Source organism: Miniopterus schreibersii (assembly GCF_964146895.1).
Source record: "Miniopterus schreibersii genome assembly, chromosome: X".
Taxonomy (NCBI): Eukaryota; Metazoa; Chordata; class Mammalia; order Chiroptera; family Miniopteridae; genus Miniopterus; species Miniopterus schreibersii.
Window position 1 is genome coordinate 97,371,278 of NC_138104.1, and position 27,383 is coordinate 97,398,660.

The 27,383-nt window shown below is 42.3% G+C and overlaps 1 protein-coding gene and 1 long non-coding RNA gene across 3 annotated transcripts in view; both read right to left on the minus strand.

The window, feature by feature from the left end:
* The window catches only part of PPEF1 (protein phosphatase with EF-hand domain 1), an 82,751-nt gene extending 73,801 nt beyond the window's left edge, over positions 1-8,950 (minus strand). For both annotated transcript variants that reach the window (XM_081126180.1, XM_081126181.1), the window contains exons 1-3: positions 8,808-8,950; positions 8,594-8,671; positions 1,391-1,536 (exon numbers count right to left, since the gene is read on the minus strand). In XM_081126180.1, the coding sequence (XP_080982306.1) occupies positions 1,391-1,436 (46 nt within the window). In that variant the 5' untranslated portion in view covers positions 1,437-1,536; positions 8,594-8,671; positions 8,808-8,950. The remainder of the gene's footprint in view (positions 1-1,390; positions 1,537-8,593; positions 8,672-8,807) is intronic.
* A 1,798-nt stretch (positions 8,951-10,748) lies between these two features.
* Positions 10,749-20,847, minus strand: LOC308551568. The gene is made up of 3 exons (XR_013998056.1): positions 20,760-20,847; positions 12,415-12,434; positions 10,749-10,835 (listed from the first exon to the last, which is right to left on the minus strand). It is a non-coding gene; the product is annotated as an uncharacterized lncRNA (long non-coding RNA).
* Positions 20,848-27,383: the final 6,536 nt, after the last annotated feature.

Genomic DNA, 27,383 nt, shown 5'->3' on the forward strand with positions numbered 1-27,383 from the left:
ACTGATACATGCTACATGGATGAACCTCAAAAACATTCTAAGTGAAAGAAACCAGTCACAAAAGGTCATATTGAGAATTATTCCATCTACATGGCATGTCCAGAATAGATAAGTTCATAGAGACAGAAAACAGATTGGTAGTTGCCAGGGGTGGCAGAGAGAGAGATTGGGAGAAATTGCTTAAATAGATAAGGAGTTTTACTTTGAAGTGATGGAAGTGTTTTGGAACTAGCTAGAAGCAGTAGTTATACAACATTATGAAAGTACCAAATGCCACTGAATTATTCTCCATGAAATAGTTAATTTTATGTTAGTAAATTTCATCTCAATAAATTATTTTTTTAAAAAGCAATCCAAAAAATGTATGATATTTTAGATCTTTTGAAAGATTTATTTCATGATGTGCTTACAGATTTGAAAGAGTTAGTGCACCTCTCATGTCTCTGTTAGAGATCAGCTTGCTGACTCACCAGCACAATTCAACTAGGAGAGAGCGTAGCATTTGAAACCAAAAGTAAAACATCTCACACTAATTAGTATGGAACACTCGGCATCCTAAACTCTCCATACTAAGCCTGAATAAGCTTCCAAAACCAAGATGTGAAATAGAAATTGGGAAAATTATCTATACCTAGATAACAAAGGACTGGAGTTTAAGAGCAAATTATTCACATAATTGTCCCAGCTTGTTTTTATTTTAATTTGTTTGTAAAGACTATGTTTCTTAAACACTCAAGTGAGTTTCAACTAGTAGCTATGAGAAAGAATCTCAGTACAAAATAAAGAAAATATTTAAGCCTCTAATTATATGGCGGCAGTAGGGGGCATGTCATCAATTTAGAAACAACACCCTTTTGGAGAAGCAGATGATCTAGCATTTCCCAAATTCTACCTACAATATTCTAAAAACATGAGGCAAATCTCATAAAGTTCTGTGTTGAATAGCTATAAAAAATAATCTTATCACTGAGTTATAAAACCTAATAAAGATTCAATGATGTTACTAAATGTTACATACGTATGAATATAGCTATTTATAAGCATACTGAATAAACAGATATAAATTTACAGAGATTTTCTTGTTCCCTGCCACTGAGTTTTAAATTGAGATTTTATATTGGAACATTTCCAACTGAAATCAAATCAAACATAAAATATCTCTTAGATAATACTTTATGGCGCATCATGAATTCAAAGCTACATCTTCTTAACGGTAGCTTCCAATGTTAGCCCAAGACTTAACCTTCGGTTCAAGTGATGATGCCTTGTGCAAAATCACACAGGGCAGGCAGCGCCAGAACCAACCATGTGAGTAAATGAGAAAGGGGGACAGGTAATTGGCTCACTCTTCCCTTTTCATCAGGAAGACAGGCACATTCATAGCACTCACTTTTTGCAGATTTCTTGGCTTTAGGTGTTGAACTACCACAGCCCATGTCTTCTAGATGGTGTAAAATAGCTTCAACTTCTTATTCCCAGATGGTGTGGAGAGCTGTGAGGAGCCACTCCTTAGCTAAGCCACCTCAGTCGCAAACCCTGATGGGAAAAACACAGGAGGGAAGCAGCACCGTTAACAACAAGGTATCTAAGGACTGCAAGGCAGGATTCATTTTTTTCTTCTCAACTGCCACTCATCATGTGATGTGGAAAGTGATCAGACATAATCTAATCCTGGTTTATTTTCCACAACACAGCGGCAGCAACAGAGCAGCTATAGATTGCTTTTCTGCTACACATAAATTATATTTTCCTCATGTCTCAGTCAGATCAAGGTCTGCAGAAAATAAAGCATAAAAAACAAAAAGAAAAATGGAAATGTAAGAGTGTACAATTTTCTAATTGAAATACAGGGAATGGGATATGAAGGATCTGACATTATTTAACAGTTTTAGTTTTCAGCTCAAAATAATTAAATCTGGGCTTTGAAAAACACAAATTAGCCCAGCTGGGCGTGGCTCAGCGGTTGAGCATCGACCTAGGATCCAGGAGATCGGGGTTCGATTCCCGGTCAGGGCACATGCCCGGGTTGTGGGCTGCAGCTGATCAATGACTCTCTCATCATTGATGTTTCTACCTCTCTCTCCCTCTCCCTTCCTCTCTTTGAAATCAATAAAGATATATTTAAAAACAAAAAACAAATTGGACACTATGAGTTAAAAGCAGCATATTTAAACAACAATGCCAAAATTCAAATCAAAGTGAGTTCTTTGACAATATTTCTCAGAATCAGTTGGGGCACTTGTTTACAAAAAGGAGGCTCAAGGCCTCCCCATAAACTAAGGCATCAGAATCTGTTGGAGTGCCCTTTTTAATTAAACAAGCTCTCCCGGTGGTTCTGAGACTCCTCCAAGTCTACCCTCCGCTAGCTCACCAGCCTTTCTCTGAAGAGTTAGATGAAACTGCTAAAAGGATCTTCCACAATCACTTCCTGGGAGTTCTGGACAAAATTCCTTTCCTCATTGCTTTTTGGGGTGATGTTCCTGAAGGGCACCAGAAGTTTTGCCTTTTGGGATATTGATTTTTAAGTGGGATATTAAGAGAAACAAAAGACTCAGAAAGAACCTTTGACTCTCCCCCTTTCCTGCTAAGAGATTCAGATAGGAAAAAACCTGCTTCGGGAAGAGAACCTGAGCATAATCACCTTAGTATTAGACAGGAAGACTCCAAGCAGGTGCCTGTTTACTAGACTACCCGTGTCTCATTGTTTCTGGGCTGCCTAGCAAATGTATGTTCCCCTCTCCCTCCACTACCTGTAAATTGCCTACTCATTTGAAATTTCAGACCCCCTATCTCCTCTTTCTTCTTTGCCCAAAATGACATATATACCCAATTTTACTTTAGTCTTTGGGATTTCCATGCTTATATGAAGCCCTTGTGCACATGTATTAAAATTTGATTTCCTCCTGTTAATTTGTCTCTGTTGATGTGATTATTAGCCCATCTAGAAAAACCTAGAAGGTGGAAGGAAAATTAATTTCTTTTTTATCTCCCACGTTTCCTTTATTTTTTGATGCTCCAAACCAAACTGATCTTTTCTTAATAGGAACAAAGTCAGAGAACAACTAACTAACTAGGGATGCTAAGGGCATGTCTATTTTTCCATTAGCACTACACTGAAAGCTTCGAAATTTCAACTCAACTGAAGAAAGGCGAAAACTAAAATGAGCAAAATATTGGAAATATATATTTTTAAAATAATAACCTTAATAAACAAATATTATAATCAGAGCTAGGCCTAGTTATTTTATGTGTTGAATCAATCAACCCTCTTAAGCTCTGGGTTATTTGCAAATTTGATAGGCATTTCTTTCATATCTTTCTTAAATGTGAACAAGGTCAGCTCCAAAGGCAAAACAACCCTTGTGGCATTCCACTCCAAACCATTCTCCACAGCTCCATTACATTCATACCCTCTGAGGATATTTGTGCAGTTAGGTGATAAATTCACCCATCATAACTATCATCTTACTTATCTATGAGACGTCCTTGGAAATTTTGCTAAATATTTTAATGAAATTAAGATATATACTTTGACACCTTAACATTCCAGGCTATCCCGATATCAGAAGAAGAAAAAGAAGAGAAGTTGAAGGGGAAGAGAGGGAAAGAGGAAGGGAAAAAGGGGGGGGGAGGGAGCGTGGAAGGAGGAAAATCAGTTTGGCATGATTTTTAATAACAGAATTATAGATGTTTAAAGGTAGGAGAGACCTTTAAAATTACCTAGAATTGACAGAAAGTGCAAGGAAGTTAAGCAACTTGCATAATTGTCATATACAAAATATGGTTATCAAACTTTGTTGCATATTAGTTATCACCTGGGGAGCTTTAAAAACTCCCAATGATCAGACAGCACCTTATTAAATCAGAATCTCTGGGGGCTTAAAAAAACTGATGTCTGGGTTCCCTTGGGTGGGGCTGAGCATCTGGATATTTTAAAACTCCCCAGATGATTCTAATTGCAGCAAAGTTTGACAATCTCTAATAGAGACAATGTTTTAGCAAACCCATGATGATGCCTAGTGAACATCACATTCTCCTCTAAATGCTTTTTGACTTCATCTGTTTGGAACCAGATTTTTCCAAAGGTCATGTCAGGCTTATAAGGCTGTGGCTTCTGGCATCTACTCTTTTCTCATGTTTGAAATTGGGGCACTATTTACACATCGCCTGCCTTCTCTCCATACTCAGAAATTTCTCTGAGGTTATCTGCAGTGCCTATGAGAACACAACTGCTGTGGTCTTCATCAGCCTTGGAAGTAGTTCATCTAGTCTTGCTGACCTTATGCAAGTGCCTAGATTAGTGCTCTCCAACATGAGTACCACAAGACTTACCAGAGGAGATTATTAAAAATGCAGACTCCTAGGCTTTATTGCCAATACTGGATTCAAGCGGTCTGGGGGCCTGGGAATCTGCGATTAAGTGCACCTTTCAGGGGACTTTGATGCAGCCACTCCCTGTATCTCAGTTTGAGAAATACTGCTCCCTACATCTTCCTTGGGCTTCACTTCCATCTTCATGTTATCTTTTCTACCCTTTTTATGAATACATAAGAGTTGGGCATTGAATAGGCAACAAACACTGATTCAACATTAGGAAGTGATAAATAAAGCAATATCTCTCTTCAAAGGCATTTGGTTCTCAGCCATGCCTCAGTTAATTCGCTACACAACAAAAGTCCATATAAAAGATTCATCAGAAACTAAAAAGCATCATACATGAGTATATTTCTGCTAGATTGTAAGCTCCCAGGGTATCTTTCTTTCTAAACACTCCTTGAATCTCTGGTACCTACACAATGTCTTTAATATAGCAGGTATTTGATAAATGCTGAATGAATGAATGGATACTTCTAAGCCAGAATCCTTTAAAAAAATAACTAAAAATAATTATTAGTCCACCATTTTGTGCACAGATGCTGGCTATTTGATTATAAACCTTTTATTAAACCAGAAAATGGGTAGTACTTATACAACCCTTTTTAAAGAAAATTTTAAAATCATGATGGAAATGAAAATTGTTCTAGAATTCTTTGGTTATTAGAAAAAATAGTTTGTTATTTGAATTTTTACACTACTAAATATAATTATTAAGCAAGTTATTTTTAAAATGTTTCTCCCTCAGGTAACATGAAAGAAAGAGAGAGGGGAGGGGAGGGGAGGGGAGGGGAGGGGAGGGGAGGGGAGGGGAGGGGAGGGGAGGGGAGGGGAGGGGAGGGGAGGGGAGGGGAGGGGAGGGGAGGGGAGGGAAGGGAAGGGAAGGGAAGGGAAGGGAAGGGAAGGGAAGGGAAGGGAAGGGAAGGGAAGGGAAGGGAAGGGAAGGGAAGGGAAGGGAAGGGAAGGGAAGGGAAGGGAAGGGAAGGGAAGGGAAGGGAAGGGAAGGGAAGGGAAGGGAAGGGAGAATGGCCCTGGCCGGGCAGCTCAGTTAGTTAGAACTTTGTCCCAATACGCCAAGGTTGCATCCGAGCATATGCAAGAATCAACCAATGAATGCATAAATAAGTGGAACAACAAATCGATGTTTCTCTCTCTCTCTCTCTCTCAAGTAAATAAATATAAACTTAAAAAAAGAAAAAGAAAAAGAGAGTTCATTTTAATTTTCACAAAAACAAGCACCGCTTAAGGTCAGGTGCTGCTTCCTACTCCCACACACTGCCCAACCTAGACTATAATCATCCACTTAAAGGCAGAAAGGGAAGCAAATTTTTAAACAGCACATGTGCCTTTGAGGACACCTCTGCCTAGCTTTAAAGCTGATAAAAATGATGTGGGGATTTTCCATTATTCGGGAAAACCTAAGCTTCTTCCATTTCCGGCCCTCTGTCAGCATTAGAAAAGCATTTAGTGTGCTAAACAAGTCTCTGAAGAAACAGTTTCCTGGGGCCTGAAATGGGTTCTCCAGCTCAAGAAGTGGGGAGTGTCAGCAGCGTTCACACAGACCCAGGGACATGAACCAGTGAAAAGGTGGCTCTTGACCAAAAAACAGCTTGAAACTTGCCCAGTGCCACTGCCCCTACCAATATATATACCTAGGATGGTTTTTAAGCATAAACATAAAATAGTGACTCCTTTTGGTGCTCACTTATAATTTGCAAAAAAAAAAAGGTTTCTAAGGCTTCCGCTAAAAGGTTTTCACTGAGCGTGTGCGGAGGAGGGGTGAGGGGGGAGCAGTGGAGGGTTGAACTGTTTGATGTCCTTCAGTTCTTTTCACCCTAACCACTTTCATTTCCAAAGGTGAAAACACACAAAAAAAGAATAAAAGATGGCCCTTGGAGCCAAGCTAACCTCAGCTATCAAGTACCCTCCAAGCACTAGCCCAGTCTCCCCAAGTTGTTCTTATTCATGATTTTATTTTAGAGCGCATCCTTATTGAACCTTCACACCTTGACTTTGATTCCACCTCTGGAATTCTAGATGTGAACTGTGTGGTTTCCCAAGCTAGAAACTCAGCTTTTCCTAGAGAAAAGTCAGCTTTTGTGAGAAATTCCTACTCTAGCTCTGGCCCTGAGGAAGCCAAAACTAGAACCCATAGTCATTCAACTGTGGGCACCACTGATGGAGGACAGATACCGCTTCAGGCTCACCCTACTGCATGATCTTTGGCCTTTACCAAAACAGGGGTTCTGTAGCCTGATGCCTGTATCCTAAATATAACTAAGGGGCATAGAGCAGAGGAGTCCCTGGCATACCATGCTAGAGAGGCCCCTTCCACCGCTACCTTTCCAGTAAAACACTGTAGCATTTGCTTGTATCTGGGGTCCTAAATGAATAAGGGGAGATCTGTAGGAATGAACTACTGATTCTTCCTGGGTCTCATTAGATAAAAGGATAAGAAAGGGAGGAAACTATACTGGCCACCAGAAGGTTTCTGAGGGTATCTGTTATTTCAGGCAGGATTGTGATCAGGAGGCAGCTTGGCCTAGTGCCACGTTTTCCAAAGTGTGTTTGTGGAAGTGTAGTTCTACATGGTTTATAATTCTAGGAATAGGGCCAAAAAAAAAGTCCCACCATCAAATAAGTTCAGGAGAAGTAGGTTTACACAGGTTTCTTTACTACAGGACTCCTCAGAGCCTTCAATGCGTTAATGTGCACTGTGAATCTCTAAGAAGAGCTATAGCGTCCACTGTTTCCCAAACAGCCTAGCAGGGGGCCCTTTTCAGGGAAAGCATCTCAAAAACATCTATGGTTCCTAACTGCCTGATGCTGGCCCAGTGGGGCCTGCGGTTTAGAAGTCAGACAAACCAGAGTTTAAATTCTTCTCAGTCATTAATTCCTCTGCACCTCAATTTTCTCATAAGGAACTAAGGAGAGTAACATCCCTTACATACATACTTGTACTCAGGACTAGTGAGCAATTTTTTTTTTTTTTTTTTTTTGAGAGAAAGAAAGAGAAGCATCGATGATAGAGAAACATCAATCGGCCACCTCCTCCACGCCCCCTACTGGGGATTGAGCCGCAACCTAGGCATGTGCCCTGACCAGGAATTCAACCAGCGACCCCTCAGTGCATGGGACTACGCTCAACCAACTGAGGCACATGGGCCAGGGCAGGAGCAATTCTCAGCTGGTGAGTTAGGAGGGGCTATGCATGGGTGGGTACCCCCTGTGGCAGAAGTGTTCAAATGAAACTTATGTTTGCTCAAATCTCCTCCTTCCAAATGCATTGTCCGGAACCTTCAATAGAAATCCCTTGGGTGTCTAAAAGTTCTTCTATAATTGCTGATTCACAAGATATGGGCTCTTTTCCCCCGAGAGCACTAAGATCTGAAAGAATACTATACCAATAATAATAATAATAATAATAATAATAATAATAATGGCTAAAATCACCACTACTTATTAAGGGACTACTATTTACCCAGCACAATGGGTGCTTTGTTTTTCTATTATTACAGTTAATCTTCACAGCAACCTTCAAGACGGCATCATCACTCCCATTTTACAGATGAAGAAACTGAGACTCAGAAATTAAATACTGTACTCCATGGCACAGCTGATCAATGGCAGAACCGAAGATCCTCTATGTTTAATCTTAAAGAACAGAAATGTCTGTCCACTAAAAGGTTCGCTATGCCTTGGTTTCAGGATCCAATCTGATCAATCTATGTAAGCACTAAATCACTAAAGAGAATTCTTGAACGTTGCAAGGAATTTTGTTCCCCTTTCTTATAGACAGATGGAAACCCTGTGGTGCTGTGCAATAGCCAGAGGCCAAGGGAGCTAAAAAAAGACTTCTGAACATTCTGAACATGAAGTTGCACAATGGGGTTTGGGGAACACCCTGTGAAGAGCCTAAAAGAGTTTCTTAAAGTATCCCTTTCCCTCATTTTCTAGCTCTCACCCAAGTGACCACAGAGTTTTTCCAAATATCATGTTCATTTGAAATAGGCCACGACCCTTCAGGTTGCAAAGTCATTTTAAGATGATAGCAAGTGATTTGCAATCAGCATCTTTGAGAAAAATCAATCTGAGAAATTGCAAGGCAATAAAATAAACTCCAAAGAGTACACACTCCCTGTTCTGTTGCTACATAATATATATTTATAATGTAGACTTCTGCTTCCCCAAAATACCTAAGAACAAACAAACATATTACCTGGTTCTTTTGCTTGGCCAGTGCAGAGGTTTTTCCTCACCCCCCAAAAAAAACGTTCTCTATGAGGAATGCTGAGGTCTGAAAGAAAAAAGATAAAATTCAGCTCTCTCTGGAGCACCCCCTACATAGACACACGCACTCCACACATCTCACATCTCTGCAGCTCTCTGCAGGATGAGCTCCGGCTTAAATAAATCAAGAAATAAACACACACCCGCACACACAAAGAAATAACCCAAACAGGCCACGGCTGCTCTGCCTTTCAGCCTGGAATAGGAGCCCAGAGCCACAGATCCGGGAGAGGCTGGGCTCTGGCTAGGAGCCACAGCTTTCTGCCCCAACCCTGCCCTGTTCCGTGCTCGGAGATAAGGGATGTGCTCAAGTAATGGACTGCAGTCACATGACTGCTTCCAGGGGGACTGGGCTCTGTATGGGCAGGACCAGGCCGCAGTTTGCATAAATAAACTGCATCAGTACAAAGCATAAAAGAGAATTTTGGCAAATAAGGGCAGAAAAGCATTCAATGGCTGGCTCTTTAGGTCAATCAAGAATGATTTCTAGGAAACATTACAGTAACCTGGGTACGATTAAGAGAAGGAAGTGGAATCACTAAATGTTCCTCCTTAGGACTTGAAAAGGCATGGGTTAAGGGGGCAGCTGTTGGGTGCTGTGCTGCAAATTTATTTATATGACATTTTTATTCCTCCAGCTATTCAATTAGCTGCTTGTTGGAGAATCCATCTGTGAAAGAGATTCACCTCCCTCCATCAGCAGAAAACAAAAGGAAAGTTGAGTTGTAATTTTGCTGAGTTTGAGAAGGAAGAAGGAGGAAGACACACTTGAATAATCGAAGTGCGGATGTCAGTACTGGATGCCACTAGTCACTGTTCGGCTGTCTTTTGAGGCAATCAGGGGTGACCTGTTCCCAGAGTCTCACGCTGACTGCAGCTGCACTGACAGCAATTTTCCTCCCAAACTCTTCCTAGTTGGTTACACAGCGTAAGGCCTTAGCTTACTGGCCTTAGGCATCAAGAGTTAGGATTTAAAAGACTCCAGGCATAATTATTTCATAACCCCACCCAAGCTGCTCTTTAGCCAATTCCTTTCTGCAATTGGGGGCCACAGGAGATCCAGTAAAGCAGTTACCTAGCTTGCTATTTAATCTAATGGAGTCACTTTAGAAATAACTAGAAAGGCAGCTCTGGGCTTCTCTCCTCCTATTAGCATATTAAATATTATCAGAGGACCTCATTATCAGATAATGCAACTGTACAGGTTTCCATGGCAGGGACTCCAAGACCAGGACCTGATGAGGCTGCCATACACATTGTAAATGATAGCATAATTAGCCAGGCTCCCTAAAAAATAGTGGACAATGTCACTATATGGCTGAGTTTTCGGCCAAATGCCTATTCAATCCACAGTGATTAAATGATGGCTATGTCTAGTTACAGTTGTTCAAATGTCACCTCCTCTGTGTGAAGCCTTTCCTAAATCACCAAAGGGGACTTAGTCACTCTGTCTTCTGGCACTCAAAGCCATGTGTGTGGCCAATTATAGAACTTCCCAAAGTGCAGTGTAATTTTGTCCTTTTACATATGAAATCCTGAAGGGAAAGGATCTATTTCATGCCTCTTGGCATTCCCAGCACCAAATATTTGTTTAATCACAGAAAGAAAGAAAAGGAGGGAAAGAACTCATGATTTAGGTGATTATTTTAATGACCATTTTCTGGACCATGAATTGGATTGGCTGTGCCCTTTATGTGACTTGTCTAAAACTTAGAATATGCTTAAAATGAACTTCATCATATTTTTCCATTGTACAAAGAATGACAATGCTACTTTGAGCACCACAGAGAGTATTATGATCAGCATCCAATTATTAAATGAATGAGTGTTGGTGTATGTGAATAAATCACAATAACGATAGTACTTACCATGTTCTAGGCACCTACTAATTTTACATGTGTTAATCTTATTTAATCCACACACCATGGTATGAGGCATATACTATTATTATCCCTATTTATGCATTAGGAACTATAGCCCAAAGTCAAACAGCAAATCAGTGGCAGAGTTGGGATGTGAACCCAGGCACTTTGACTCTAGAATCTCTACTTATAATCATTACACTACACTGCCTCAGTCAGCACCTTGTATGTTCGTAAAATGCTGTTTCCAGCTTCTATTCAGTTGTTATCTGGCTTTCCTCCTGCTGAGGATGGATGTGTTGTCCTAGCCTGAAAAAAGGAAAAATAATGAGTCAATTTATCTCTCATACGAGAACAGCCAACAGAAAAGATGAGAGCTCATTTTCCCCCCAGAAAAGGCCATAGCAATACCAAATCATCCCTAACTAAGATGCCCTTGTGCTGTTTCATTCAATTCAACACATTTTTATTGAACACCTCCTATGTGGCAGGTACTGTGCTGAGGGATGAACATAAACAGTGAACAAAATGGAAATGATTAGGTGAGGCACACACATAGGTAAGTGAGAAATTAAAGCCTGTCTCCCCTATTGGAATATAAGCTCCAGGTACCTAAAACAGTGCCAGACACATATATTTATTACATGAATAAATGAAAGCAATACAGCGTGATAAGATCTCTAACAGGACAGATAGAGGATACAGAGAAAGAGCCCCATCCCAGAAAGGGGGATTAAGGAAGGCTTTCTAGAAGTGATACCCAGGCTGAGACCCGATGATTGAGCAGCCAGAATTAAGAGTTAGCCAGAAGAAGAGGTAAGGGAGAGATGAGGGTGTTCTTGGAGACATGTATAATTTACAGTTCTTACCGAGGATGTGAAATTGGAGAGGTGAAGTAAAAATCAGAATAAACTGTGGTCCTAATTATAATGCTGCAGTTAGACTTCCCACAGGCTAGAGAAAAGTGTCTGTCTATTACGATTGAAAAATGGCTGCTTCTCCACCTCTGTAGGCAAGATTTACTCTTTCTTGGCTGTCTTGGCTGTTTCTCTTTCCTTTCTCACTTCCCCACTCCCCTACTGGGTTTGCCTTCACCTTCCAAATAAACTCCTTGCTCTCAAATGCTTGTCTAAGGGTCTGCTGCTGAGGGAACCCAAACCAGCACCTTGGTTAGTCTACAGTAGTAGCAAACTATGGAAAGATAGAGGGGATGGAGAAGGCTGGTTACCTCACAAGGGAGAGACTGGGCATTGCAGGCCAACTTGTCCTATTTCTTTTTTAAAATATATATATATATATATATATATATATATATATCTTTATTGATTTCAGAAAGAGGAAGGGAGAGAGAGAGAGAGAGAGAGAGAGAGAGAGAGAAAGAAACATCAATGATGAGAGTCATTGATCGGCTGCCTCCTGCACGCCCCCCACTGGGGATCGAGCCCGAAACCCAGGCATGTGCCCTGACCGGGAATCAAACTGCGATCTCCTGGATCCTAGGTTGATGCTTAACCGCTGAGCCATGCCAGCCAGGCCAGCCTGTCCTATTTCACAAGCTTCCTAGAACTAGCCACAGTTCCATTTTCTACCAAGGAAAAGTAATTCTAATGAGTCATAATCCCATGGGGAGTATGCTAGAATCTAGACAAAGCATCTGGATTTGGGAGTAGACTGAGAAAACAACATGTGCAGATCTGTTTGGTAGTGAGTACTTAAGGTGTCTGTCCACTTGTGCTCCCTGATACCTCAATGCCCGATAGCACCAAAAGTGGGTAGCACAGATGGGGCTGGCCTCTCAGCAAGACTTCTGGTGCTGGGGCTAGTGGTGGGCAATCATACCCTCTCCCGGCTTCCTAGCACCTGGTAGTCTCCAAACTGAGGTACCTACCCCACAGCAGCAGCACAGATCTGTTGGAGAATAGAAAGCAAAACATTAGAATTTGTATTTTTATCTATTCTCTTATTCTTTTTGAATTTTCTATTTTTATGCATGCTTTGTAATATACACAATATATGAGTTCAGCAGTATTAGTTGCAAATAAATAAACAGACCTGTATTAGGCATCCATTCTCAGAAAGCTTTTACTGTGAGAGATTCACAATCAAAAACATTCGAAGAATCTTGATTTAAAGAACCTGTTCCCTTTTGAAGAGAGAGAAGGAATAGCAAGTAATATTACATTTAAATAAAGAGAAAGAATCACATATATTTTTAGGGATAAGTTCAGGGTATTGAAAAACCACTTTAAGTAGGAGAAAAGGGAAGCCAGATTTGGCAAGTAATTAGGAAGTCATTCAAAGAAATCAAAGGTGGGTTACAGCAACCTACCGATGTACACAACATGGATGAATCTCAAAGGCATTATGCTGAGTTAAAGAGGCAGGTTTAAAAGGTTGTGTACATTTATATGAGAGTTTCAAAAAAAAAGAAGAAACCAGCAGTGATGGAGCACTGATCAGTGGTTGCCAGGGTTGATGGGTAGGGGAGGGTGTGACTGCAAAGGGATAGCAGAGGGAGTTTTGGAGGGTGATGCTCGGTATCCTAATTACGATGGTGGTTACACTCATCTATCCATGTGTCCAAATTTACAGAACTGTACAGCAAGTCAATTTTACTGTACACTAATTTAAAAATAAATTTTTCAAAAAGCTTTAAAGAGCTGGCTCTGGTTTATTGCCTTGGGTCTGCAGATATTAAAGTCCCCATGGGCTGACTTTGACTGCCAAGGGCCCTTTCTAAGTCACATCCAGAAGCAGTGTTTTCAGCTGTAAACTATGAGCACTCAGGAAGACACTTGCCCTTGCCTCTGATTTTACTTTTAGCTCTCTAACCACGGGAAAAACTCAAAGAACAGAGCTTCCAACCAGAAAACACAGCCCATCCACTCTTTACTCAATGGATACTTACCGAGCATGTTCCAGCTATAAGGCAGGGACACAAAGATGAGCGAGCTGTACAGGTGTACAGTGTAATGAGGGACATGGGCCTGTCCACAAATAATTTCAAAACAGGAAGTGTAGGTCCAGAGATAAGCCACTTACTATTAGAGTCCAGAAGTATATCAGTTCAGTCAGGACAAGTCAGGAAATGTTTCAAAGAATATTAAAAGGTGGGAAAGGCATTCCAGGGAACATGGGAGCATGTTATATCTGAGTAATGTTTCCTGAGACTGGGGGCTAGAGGGCATATAGAGTGGAAGACGGGGACGTGAACCTGGAGAGGTAAGTTGGTGCCAACTGTGATCGTTCTTGTAAATCGTAACAAAGAATTCAGAGTTTAACTAGTCAGTCGGGGATTGCAATTACGAATGCTTACATGAGCTGGGGCAGATAATATAAATGAATAAAGCAGCCTAGATGGAAACAATGGGACATTCTAGAGAGTTTTGTCTAAATGAGGCAGCTGCTACTTACTGGTAGCTCCCTCTTAGGTTGCCATCTAGAAATCCTGGCCCAGTGTTGCCCGATATAATTTTTCAAGAGAAGCTGCACATATTTTTATGTAAAATCTCCCTATTTTTAAATGTGAGTATATCTACAAATTTAAGATGCCATCGATTATAAGGTGCATCACTATTTCATGTACCAATCAAAAGAAAAAAGCCGCCCGGGGCTCAGCGGTTGAGCATCGACCTAGGATCCAGGTGATCGGGGTTCGATTCCCGGTCAGGGCACATGCCCAGGTTGTGGGCTTGATCAGTGACTCTCTCCTCATTGATGTTTCTATCTCTCTCTCTCCCTCTTCCTTCCTCTCTCTGAAATCAATAAAGATATTTAAAAAAAAAAAAAAAAAGTGTTTTAAAAAAAAAAGAAAAAAGCCACCCATCAAACTATGACACTCTATTGATTTTAAGCACATTCCAATTTCAGAGGTGCTAAAATGTGAAAAAAATGTGCATCTTAGAATCAATGAAATACTGTAATTCTCATTTCCTCAAAACACTGTATAAACTCCATGGATTTAGAGTGAGGCTGCCAGATTGCAAATTCTGTTTGAGTGAAGGGGAGTCTGAGAGTAATCTGATTTGATTCAAACTTTAGGAAGATCACCCTGAGGGTCAGATGGTGATGAACTGGGAAAAAGCCAGCCATAAGATGACCAATGAGGAAGCTCCTGTCACAATCCAAGAGATAGATATAAGGGCAGAATTAAAGCCCTCGCAGTGGGGGTGGAGGGGAGAGGCCAACTATAAAAGCCTTTTAGGTACAAATTGGCACTGGTCCCAGACTAGGTATAGGGAGCAAAGGAGACGGAGATATCAGGAATGATTCCAGCCCTGGCCAGTGTGGCTCAGTTGGTTGGAGCATGGTCATGTGCACTGAAAGGATGCAGGTTCAACATCAGTTGGGGCACATACCCAGGCTGCCAGTTCTATCCCTGATCTGGGTGCTATGGGAGGCAACCCATCAATATTTCTCTCTCTCTCTCTCTCTCTCTCTCTCTCTCTCTCTCTCTCCCTTTCCCTCTCCCTTCCTCTCTCTCTAAAATGAATAAAAACATATCCTCAGGTGAGGATTAAAAAAAAAAAAGAATGATTCCAAGGTTTCTAGTTTGGAATAATAAATGGATTCATCACTTATTTAACACTACTTACTGAGTTTCTACCTTGTGCCAGGCACTATGCTGGGTGCTAGGGGTACAACAGTGGTCCCTTCTCTCTTGTAATTTATAGTCTTGGTGATGCCATTAATTACAGAAGAGTATTAACAGGTACAGGGGTAGGACATGAAGGGGGACAAGTGTGTTTATGGTGGAGAAAAATGACAAGCTGAAATATTCTATACACAGTAGAAGCCAATGTTTAGAGCCCAGGAAATAAATCAGGTCTGCAGATTCTGATTAAAGAGATCATCAGGGTACTGGTAACAGCTGAAGTGATTAGAGGAGATAAAATAGCCAGGGAGAGCTCGTAGAGTAGGAAGGGAATAGGAGCAAACACAGAACCCTGGGGAATAGAGAGACATTAAGGAGCGAACAAAGGAGCAATCTGGAAAGGAAGAGGCCCAGGAGAGAGGGATAGCTGCATACCAAGGGAAACAGGTATTATCAGATAATCCAACATATCTTCTCTAATTACTGCATAGAAGTAATTTACCTTGGCAACGTACAATTCAGATTTTCAGAGTTATGGGTGTTTTGTCTGAATTCCAAATCCACTTACCAGAGCTGCTTCTTATTTAGAGAGTTGTGATATTTTTAAATATTGCCACAATCTGTCCCTTTTGCTTGCATGTGCTCCTGTTTTGCAGTATCTCAGTTTGATACCTAGCATGAGTCAATGGCGGAACAATGGTAATTCTTCCTGATTTTCCTTTTGTGGGGGCTATAATCTGCCACCCCAAGACAAAAATAAAACAAAAAAATATATACATTTATGCAACAACTCCCTCTCATGTCAAAGCACTGGAAATTGGGCAAAACCATCTCGGCATAGATGGTGGAGTCCCTTTGCGAGACCACCATGAGGTTCTTGGCCCAGAGCTCCATAATAGGTGAGCCCATGATGTGGCAAGATACTATGGCCCTCTGGACTTGTTCAGAAAAGCCCTCCATTTTTTATTTATTTATTTTTTTGATCCGCACCAGAAGATATGCTTATTGATTTTAGAGAGGGGAAGGGAAGGGGGAGAGAGAAAGAGAGAGGAATCAAAGAACACTAGAGAACATCAATTGGATGCCTTCTGTACGTGCCCTGACCAAGGATCGAACCTGCAACCCAGGCATGTGCCCTGACTGGAAATCAAACCCGCAACCTTTCAGTATGCTCCAACCAACCAAGTCACACTGGCGAGGGCAAGCCCTCCATTTTATAGGAGAGGTTAGGTGGCTCCCAAATGTCACAGTCTTATGACTAGGTAGCCAGTACTCTTTCCATTACATCAAAGTTACCCAATTCCACCCTATAAAGATAGCTCCAATATAATATATATTAAAGTACAATAAACTCCATACACAAAACATAAAGTCCACAAGAGTTGGCCCAACAACTAAACACAGGAAGGTTAACTTTCAACCATATGTTTCCATGACTACCCAGATTTCATTACATTCATCTCCTTTAAGAGTTCTAACCCTTCCATGTTATATCAGTTCCACACTCCTAGATACTCACTTGGCTGGTTGGTAAGTCTTTCAGCCAGGGCTGGAGGCTCAGGACTCAATCCATCCTCACGCTCATGGGTGTTGCTTGAGGAGGACTGAGCCTCAACTGCAGTTTACCAGAGGCAGGTGATTATACTGTTCAATAGGTTGCCCTGGCAACCCCATGATGTCAGCTGCAATTATGACATCATCACCTGCCAACATAAGGTGAACACAACCTGCCTGCAAAAAATACTTCCTGCTTATTGGAAAGGCGGGTACAAGGTTCTTTCTTTTTGCCACAATTACCCTTGTCAACCATTTTTGTATTCATAAACATAGAAAACAAAGAATAGTTGGTTTGGAGAAATGTTGAAATTATTAGCTAAAACAAGGCCTGGGAAAGATCCATGGCTTTCTTTGCAAAACCCTTGCTACTATTGCCTCAGATGACTAACAGCTTATGGTGGAGCCTTTGGAAAAGTTTTAGGGAATTTTCTTTTTTTAAAAATTGATTTTAGAACTGGAAGAAGGGGGAAAGAAAGTGGGGGAGAGTGGGAGAGGGAGGGAGAGAGAGAGAGAAACATTGATGTGAGAGAGATACATAGATCAGTTGCATCCCGCTCCCAGCCTGACTGGGGATTGTACCTGAAATCTTCCGGTGCACCAGATGATGCTCCAACCAACTGAGCCACACTGGCCAGGGTTAGAGAATTTTATTTAAGAGCACTTATTCTTGTCTTGGTTTCATTCATATATTCATTCAAAAAATATTTGTCGAGCATGTATTGTGTGCCGGGCACTGTTCTAGACCCTGAGGACATACCAGGTAACAGAACTGACAAGATCTCTTGCCTCATGAAGTTTATAGCCTTGTGGGGGAAGGAAACATTCATCAAATAATTATAAAAATTGTAGAGAAGTAGGTGTATCATGAGAGTGAGTCAGGAGGTAAAGCAAAAAGGCTTCTCTGAGGAAGTAACTTTTGAACTGACATCTGCAAGATGAACACAGATTAATTAGGTAAAGGTGTTGATAGGGGGATAGAGTCAAGCATACACGTGAGTTAAGGCTTAGTGACCTGGAGCAGATAAGTGGATTCCATGATCTAGGCAGGGGTGGGGAACCTTTTTTCTGCCAAGGGACATTTGGATATTTATAACATCATTTGCAGGCCATACAAAATTATCAACTTAAAAATTAGTTATGAAAAAAGCTCCTAGATTTATTGAATTTCGAGTCCTGCCTGCAGTTGCCTTGGCAGGGTTAGACCAAATGACTTCTTGGGCCATAGCAGGCTGTAGGGGGCCATACGTTACCCACCCCTGATCTAGGGACTTTCAAAGGAGAATCCAGGGCTTCATATCTTAGTTTACTAACGCTGAAGTTAGTATTTTCACCAGTATTCCAAAGAGTACACAATCTGTGGTTCTTATTTCCATAAAACTCTCTAAGACAGTGCTTCTCAAACTTTAATGTGTTTATAAATCACCTTGGGGTCTTGTTAAAACAGATTCTTGGGCCCAGCCCCTTATAGGTTCTGATTCAGTAGGTCTAGAGTGGCGCTCATGAATCCGTATTTCTATTATACTTTGAGCAGCACTGCTCTATGACTCAGGATGATTTTTATTTGTTTAAATCTCTATTTCTTTTTCAACCCACCCTTTCATGACTTTTAAAGTCAAACTATATTCTACAACGTTCTTGTGATTTTGGGGGGTCAATTCAATAGTATCACCAGAACAAAAGAATGTTGTGATATATAAATAAAACAATGCCATAAGCTAATGATTTCAAATATTTGGAAATAATGAGAGAAATAACAATTATCAGCAAACTGAGGTATCGGTAGTGTAGTAAAACTTCACTAACCTATCCCAGTGAGGTGAACTGTCATTCTTACTTGTGAAAAGTCTGATTTACAGAGCAGTTTCAAGGGAACGTAATATAAATTAACCTGATGTAACTAAGGCCAGGAAATTTCTATATATTTAATGACTCTTTTACTTAAACAGGTAGATAAGAGCTATTTGTAATGAACACCTTCATATTATGAATGAAGCTCTGGATTTTATAGTGTATGAGATAAAAATAATCTCCCTTTGCCCTGGCTGGTGTGGCTCAGTTGGTTGGAGCTTCGTCCTGTACACCAAAAGGTCCCAGGTTCAATTCCTTGTCAGGGCACATACCTACGTTGCAGGTTTGATCCCCAGTTGGGGTGCACATGAAAGGCAACCAATCAATGTTTCTCACATTAATGTTTCTCTCTCTCTCTCTCTCCTTCCTCTCTCTAAAAACAAACAAACAAACAAAAAACTATCCTCAGGTGAGGATTTAAAAAATAATAATAATCTCCCATTTTAGGTTTCTGTTTCTTATTATAGAACACAATTCCTGCTGATCTGCCATGTTCCTGGTGGTGTGGCTAAGTGCAAAGGACACTGAAAATGAGTTGGTGAGAGACCCAAGATTTCTCTGGATTGCTTTCCCTGAGAAATTTTGAAGTTAATGTAAGGCCTAGAGCAAAATATTGTAATTTTTAAAAATTAAAAATGAAGTCTTCTGTGCTTGGAAGAGTAGGAGGATTGAGACAGGGGACCAGGAACAAGTTCTTGACATTTCAACAAAATGTCAGCTCTGCCTGCGACTCACAACCTAGGGAACTTGGGCAACTTACGTAATTTCTCTGAGCCTCAGTTTTCTCATTTAAGAACTGAGGATAATAATATATAAATGGAATACTCTAAGTGAAAAATTCTTCATAAACTATAAAGTGCTAAACAAATATTAACTACCATTTCTAGGAGAGGCCTACAATTTCCGAGTGGATACACATCCTAGAGAAGAAATGTGGTCTGGCCTGTGGGTCAGGATGTGCCTTGGGAGCATAACAGAATGTGGATCTAGAGTCACACTGCCTGGTGTCATATTCTAGCTCCATTGCTTAGCAGCTATGTGCGAGCTTGGGAAAATTACATAACCTGTCTGTGCCTGTTTCTTAGAAAACCAGGACAGTAATAGTACCTACCACACTGGGTTGATATAATAAATGAGTTAATACACATTGTGGCAGCCACTGATAGTTGCCTAACCAATATCCATTCTCCCTTTCTCCCTTACCAATAAAACACCAATTCTGTTGTAGGTGGCAATGGGTACAGCCAACAAAACTTGATTTGCTAGCTTCCCTTACAGTTAGGGCTAGTCATGTGGCACAGTTCTGGCCAATGAAATATAAGTAGAAATTTACTGGCTGAGGCTCCCAGAAAAGCTATTTTCCTGATAAAACAGACCAGACTCAGCTGTCATGAGCCCTTTCCTCTTTGCCCTTCCCCCATCCAGCCTGGAACAGGACACAAAGCCTGGAGTAGGAGCAGCCCTCTTGAGCACATTAGGAAGAGAGAGAATGATGTTACAGAAAGACGGGAGGAGCCTGAAACATGAATGACAATGTGAAGCTGCTTCTTTCCTAACTTCGTATCACATGAGATAAAAACCAACCCTCTGTGTTAAGTCTCTGCTATTTCATTTACCTTATTACCTGCAGCCAAACACATTCTCTAAAGCAGTTTGAGTGCCTGGACTCATAATAATTCAATAAATGTTAGCTGCTATTATTGTTATTATTTGCCCACCCTTCTGGTTCCTAACCAGGTGGCTAGCAAATATTCCCCTCGCCTCCTTGCAATAGTACCCCAATTTTCCTTTTTGAAATCAACTCTCTCCCTATTCTCAACCCTGTGGTTTCCATGAGATTGACACCACCCCCCACTCTAAGTGTGGGCCCTGATTGAATTAAGCCAATTAGCATAAGCCCACTTCCAAAGTAACAGTGACTGTCCAGGGATGGGCACACATAACTCAGGCCTAAGGCAGTTAGCACATCAACTTTCGGCAAAAGGGAGTGTTCCCGTGAGCACTGATCACACAGCTAAAGACAGGCAATACAAGTGAATTTCAAGGCTCTGGAGAGAGTACTGGGACACAAACTCACTCTTCTCCCCCAAAATGTGGGGCTCTAAGCAAGGCTGTCATCATGAGGAGAGTCAGTCTGAGGGGGTGCAGCTGATACACGGAGAAGGGCAAACCAAGAGAAAGGAAGGGAAACAGGGCTGGAGCTCTGCATTGTGAACCTCTGGATGAAATTTTACCTTTGGAATTTTCAAGTCAGTTTCATTTGAGACAGGTTTCGTTAACTGGGTTTGGATTGAATCTTCTGTGACTGGCAACCACAGATTCCTTCTGCTACTGTTAGCTGAAAAAAAAAAAAGAATTTAACGTAAAGTTTATATACCTAGAGGGGAACTTTCCAAACTCTGGTCTAGTGCATCTATTTAATCAACTCTATAGTCAAGTACGATATTAATTCACACCCAAATCACCTCTCCAAAGGAAAAGAACAGCAATAAAATCTGCAATTTGCAACTGTGTAAATTCATTCAAATATCTATTCCAAAAGAAAAAAGCCCAGCCAGTTGACAATGTTTTGTTTCTGTTTTTTGTAAACACGTCCAGGAGAACTCCTTTAAGAATAGATGTGCATCTGGGTTTTAGAATAAACGTTGGACCCAGAGTCAGACACTGGAAATCTATGACTAATACTGAAATAATATTCACAGACAGTTGTCATGGCAGCCTGCTCATTCTGTACAAAATAGAATCCACTTCGTTTTAACAAGATTTAGCAGAGGAAAGCTGCTAGCCCACAGACAGCCTCTGAGTTAACCTACTAATTAACTTTGTTTTTATTATTACATATAGCCTTCAGAATATACCCTAATTGTATCCCCAAAATCACAAATACTTAAAATCACTAATAAAAATACACTATATAATTTTTTGTTTAACACCTGCACCACTCCTGAAATCTTCCCATCAAGCTCAGAGGCAAGTCCCATTGTGTGCACAGTTGAATCCACTTGTAAATCTAAAGGAGACATTAAGTGTTGGGGAAGTGGAGGGAATAGCCAATTTCATTTCTGTCACCAATTACCACTTGCTAGATGCTGCTATCAGACATTTTCTTTTAAGTGGGGTTCTGTAGGAGTGGAGAGTAGCTAAATTGTTCTGTGCTCAGTTACCTAGTCCCAGAAGAGTGACTTTAAAAATTAGAGGCATCTCAAGACATATAAATAAGGGAGGGGGAGACAAAGCATTTTGAGCTGATCTCTTTCTCTCTTGAGTGGCTATCTCTATCAAATCTAAGCCGTTGAATGAGTTATGGGTGATTTGGTGGATTACAGATAGCTGGTATTGAGAGGCAATACCATATGAGGCTATCTTTACTATTAGACTAGTTTCTGCGTATTACCATGGCCCCCTCCCCTCTGCCGTCTCCACGTCTGAGTTTCTTCTTTAAGAGAAAGGAGACAGGACCTAATTAAAATCCATTAACATCCTAAGTTAGCAAAACTACATGAAACCATTATCATCCATTCACATCTTGGAACAAATTAGTCCTTTGGGTTAATTAATGTTCTTCAAACTCCTTGAAATGCAGCTATATCATACACTTCTTTGTAAAACTCCCACACTGCCCAACACTGTGCTTCTAGACATATTGAAGACATGTGATAATAAACTTAAATCAGGGGACTGGGACACCGGGCAGTTCCTCAGTAGCTGGTGGGCAGATTAAACACACCGTCAAAATGGTATGTGTGTTACATGCCATGGAGTCGCCTCCAACTCCCGCAGGAGCAGGTGGAGGGCTGGGTTTCGATAGGAATGCAGACAGTTCATCTAGGGTGGGATTTTTCAACCATGGCACTATCAACATTTGGGGCCAGATAATTCTTCGTGTGGGTGCTGCCCTGTGCAATACAGGATGTTCCCCAGCATCCCTGGTCTCTACCCTCTAGATGCCAGTAGCACCCCAACCCCTCCCCCGGTCATAACAACTAAAAGTGTCTACACACACTGTCAATAGCCCCCAAGATTTTTAGTCCCCCCAGGGGATATTATGGGTTGTCACAACTAAGGGAGGGATGCTGTGGGCATCCAGTGAGTAGAGGCCAGTGGTACTGTGAAATGTTCTATAGTACAAAGGACAGTTCCCCACAACCAAGAATTACCCAGTCCCAAATGTCAATAGGGCTATGGTCGAGAAGCCCAGATCTAGAGGAAGAGCCCCAGTCTAGATCTATGAGGGAACAGATATAGGTAGGTGGACAGATGTGGGGGGTACTTGTGGAAGCTCTCTTCTGATTGCTTCCATTTTTTCACTGAAATAGGAAGCAAGTTCATCAGCTATGAGGTTGTGGAAGGAGGTACAGGAAGTTTAGGGAGAGAAGATATGAAACTGTCCTTTAGGAAGGTGGACAATGAATGGACAGGGGAAGTGGACATGATTCTGGGCCGCATCACTTGAGGTAAGTAGTCAAGAATTTAATATGAAACCCATAAGCCTGAATGTGTGTCCTTGTACATTCAAGGGTGGAGTAGGGAGAGAACTGAATTTAGCAGATTGCAGTCTTGCCAAAGCAACAAAATAGGCAAACGAGTGATAAAAATGACCACAGAACTTGAGCAGGGTAAGATAGAGGGATTTAAGCAGCTATGAAAAGGTAGGTGGGCAAAAAGCTGCAAATATCCATTCCAATAGACTAGTTTGAAATGTTTTGAACATGATGAGCCGCAAAAGGGAAAAAATTAGATGAGCTCTATCGTACTAAGGTAACGACTCACTTTCCTTAGTAAATGCAGTACTTGAGTACTCACTGAAAGACATAGTACAATTGTTTCTAAATGAAACCAGGTCCACTGAGCTTCCTAACTCAGGTCAGTGTTTGGGACAGCAGTCTTTTTGGTTGAGTTACCCTCCATCAGTGAAGCCAAACACTGGGGAAGCCACACTGAACATGTGAGAAATCAGAGGACTCGAAAACCTTAAAGTGACTTCTAGTCTTTATTTACTAGTTTATGTATTTGTCTTATAGTTGTTGGGATGCTTATGGGCATTCCTGGGGCTGACAGGCCTCACAAATCCAACTGAACAGACTAAAGTGCCAGGCAAAACTGTGGCTATTTGAGGTACTATCCACTACTCTGGTGGTTTCCAGGTGAAAATCATCAACAGTTGTTTCCGTAGGTTCTTGGTTCCTTCTTTAGTGGATTTCATTTAAAAATTACAAAAGATAAAAAAAGAAAAAATATTCATTTCCTCACTGGCATGCATACAAAATATTACAAGAGACCATGATACTCTTAAAGGAAAAACATGTAGCCTTTGTAGACAGGGGCCTCCAGAAATCACTTAGGTTATCAGAAGACTGAGTATGAGCCCAGCCCTGCCACTCACCAGCAGAATGGTCTCAGGTAAGGCATTCAATATCTTCTGCTTCAACTTCTTCAGCTGAAAAACAGATAGTAATATTTACTATGGTTACCTCATAGGAATGCATGCGAAAGTGCTTTGTAAACCATACTGCACTTCACTAATTATCGAGACTGTGACTACACCTTGAGGGCAGTGGGGAGTGGAACAAGTCTCCCTCCCTGTCAAAATGGAGAAAAGCAAGAAGAGTATTTCACTAAATGCAGAACCCTGTGTTGCATGCATCAGAGGTGCACTAGCTTCTTTTCTACATGGAGTGTACGTGTGGGAACTTGACCAAAGCTTGCACTTGGTAAACCCACCCTTACAGCAAGGGCAGACAGAAAGCTGGAGGGAGAGCAAAGCATTCCCTAGAAACACAAACCAAAAACACAATTGGTGAGTATAATTTTAGGCCTGATTCTTGGCAGCCTTGTTTGAACTTACAGGGGTTTGGAAACAGGTGGGACATACTTATTACTGAGCATCCCGGAGTCATTATGGCTCACTGACTAGGAGGAAACATGGAGCTTTCATGAAATCATCCTCCGGCTGGTGGCTGTGCACTCACGGTCATCTCATGGCTTATGACCTAAGCACCAAGTGCTCAAGAGTCCTCTCAAAATATGTGAACAAGCCCTAGCCAGTTTGGTTCAGTGGTTAGAGTGTCGCCCCTCTGACTGAAGAGGCCCAGGTTTAATTTTGGCCAAGGGCATGTACCTCGGTTGCAGGTTCCATCCCCAGCCTCGGTCCGGGGGCTTGCATGTGGGAGGCAACCAATCGGTATGTCTCTCTCACATCGATGTTCCTATCTCTTTCTCCCTCCCACTCTCCGAAAAGCAATGAAAAAAATATCCTCAGGTGAGGATTAAATAAATAAATAAATAAATAAATAAATAAAATCTATCAACAAAAAGGCATTCTGGAAGGGGCCCCATGATGAATATTATAGGGCGCTAATTAGGACATAGGGAACCTGGTACAAGAGAACCCAAGCACTAACTGGAGGTCTGCCCCTATTTCTGTGCAAAAACTGACATGATCAAAACAAAACAAAAAAAAACCTGACATAGCAGATAACTACCTCCGTTTTCCCACCTGGAAAGTTGGGATAACATTTAGACCCAGAGGGAGGACACTAAGGCTTGGGAGGTGAACTGACTAGTTCAAGAATACACAGCTAGTGAATCACCAAGAGAGGACTAGAATCCTAATCATGCCCCCCAGATTAGTGCACCTTCCACACACCTATTTCTTTCAGGAGCCTTCCCAGGAAGACAGGAGTTGGCTGAAGGGGTTGCTTTCATACAACCAGTATCATTTCTCCATCATTCTGCTAGCTTCAGAGGAAGACTCCAGGAAAAAAGACAGCTGCAGCCTTCAGCAATGCCCCCCCACTCAGCACTTAAAGATCCCCCCCCCAGGCGGTTTTAAGTGGTTTTCAAGCTTGAGGATGGCGAGCAGTCCTAGGATGGTGACAAAGATCCACCCAGAGGCATGGAGGGGTGTGAGGGGGAGGGGAGTATGAACAAATGGTACTGACAATGAAAACTAAGAACGAAACTATACAGGCACCCTTTGTAATGGAGGGTCCCAGCACTTTTTAGGGACCACAGTCCTGGAAGCACAGTGCCAGGTTCATGGGTGTAGCGCTCTGAGGTCACCGTTTTGGAATTCTTAATAACTTATGAACAAAAGGCCTGGCACTTTTTATTTTTCACTGGGTAACTCAAATTTTGCATCCCTCACCCCAGCCATAAAGGGGGTGACTTGTGTTAGGTGGGCCAGGTACAGAAACTCACCAGGGAGGAAGCCCCGGATGCCTAGCAAGGGGTGAAACTGGGAAAACAAGAACTTTGTCCCCAGGGTAATCTATCCTGCCTTAGCACGTGGCTGGTCATGCAGTTTAGACCCCCTGAGGATTAGACCCCCTGAGCGTTCCTTCCTAAAGATAAAATCTAGGCCTCAGTTGTAGTTCAGCTCTAGGCCCAGATAAGCAGAGAAATCACACAAGTAGTGCCAAGGCTGACTGAGGACCAGATACATTGACTAATAACCCCCTGCCCTGGCACTGACCAATCCGCGGCCACGGAAACCCTGAAAGAGCGCACCTGGAAAGCTGATGACAATTCTATTAAGACACTCCCTTGAGACCGCCCCTAAGATTCCCGCCCACGCCCACCCGCAAGAAAGAGAAAAATAGGCTCAGGACAAAGGACCCAGTGGGCACTCCCCCAGGGGAGCACACCAGGGCCAAGCCATCTCCATCCCTTGTGAGGACCCTATGAGACTTGCAAGAGGAGTGCAAGAGGAGAGCAATGGGCAGCAGCAGCTCCTCCCGGGCTTACCCCCTGAACCTGTCTCCAAGGCCCCCTTCGCTCTCTTAGACTTCTCACTGAGCCAAAGCAGCCCACCCTGGGTTCTCTAGTTGCTTCTTCAAGGCTTTCTGGTTTCTCTGTCCCAAGTCTGCCATCATGGATTGAATACCCTTTGGCTAAGCGCTGTGTAGCCCTTCCCTTTGGACAGCCCCTCCCCTTTTAATAAATTTAATTTGTCCTGTCTGAGATGTCTATTTAGCCTGCCCGAGTACCCCCCCCCCCACGTTAACCTTTCATCTAAAAAGGGGAGGTCTCTAGGTGGTCTCTAGGTATGACTGGATTTCCTGGTATGTGTAATCCTGGAAATCTCCTTGAAGAAATTTGTCCCAGGCTAGGGCACAGATAAGAGAGTGAGCTTGTTCTTTAGTTAAATCTTTAAGTGACTCTGGAGGGTAGTTTTGAAGGTCCTGTAACAAAGAGTCGTAAAACTCTCCCGCCCTGGCTTCCATAAGGCCGATTAGTCAGGAGATTAGTTAGAAGAGCAGGTCTACACCATTACCCCAACCCCACCCCAGCCGAGAGCAAACAGGGCTGCAATATCGGGCCGCTCTCGGGAGAGTGCAGTGGAGTCGGTCAGGGGAGCACTAAGAGCCTACAGGGGCCTTTTCCAAGCCCGGAAAAATAAATGCCGATATAAAAATGACGCCCGCCCCCCAGCCCACCCCACGCCACACGCCGCCTCAATCTTCGGCTCCCAGGAGCGCTCCTGTCCGCCCTCCAAACCTCGAGAAGCGGCTCAGTGTGCCCGTGGGGAAAATGGGGGAAGTGCGGGCCCCAGTTGAGGGAAGCTGCCTGAGGGGCTGTGCCCCCGGGCACGGTCCGCTTCCACCCGCCGACACCGCCTCGCCAACACCGCAGCTGAGGGAAAGTTTGGGGACAGGTGACTAGCCGGGAGGCGCTCTAGGCCGGGGGACACCTGGTCGCAGGGAGAGCAATCGGGCGCGCAGAGAGGGCGAGCGGTCCACAGGCTGGAGCTTGAGCTCTGCTGGCGGCGAACATCGGATCTGGGGAGGGGGCGGGGCCACGGCGGGGGGTGGAGCTATGGCAGAGAGGCGGGGTTTCCGCGGGGGCGCTGTTTCTGA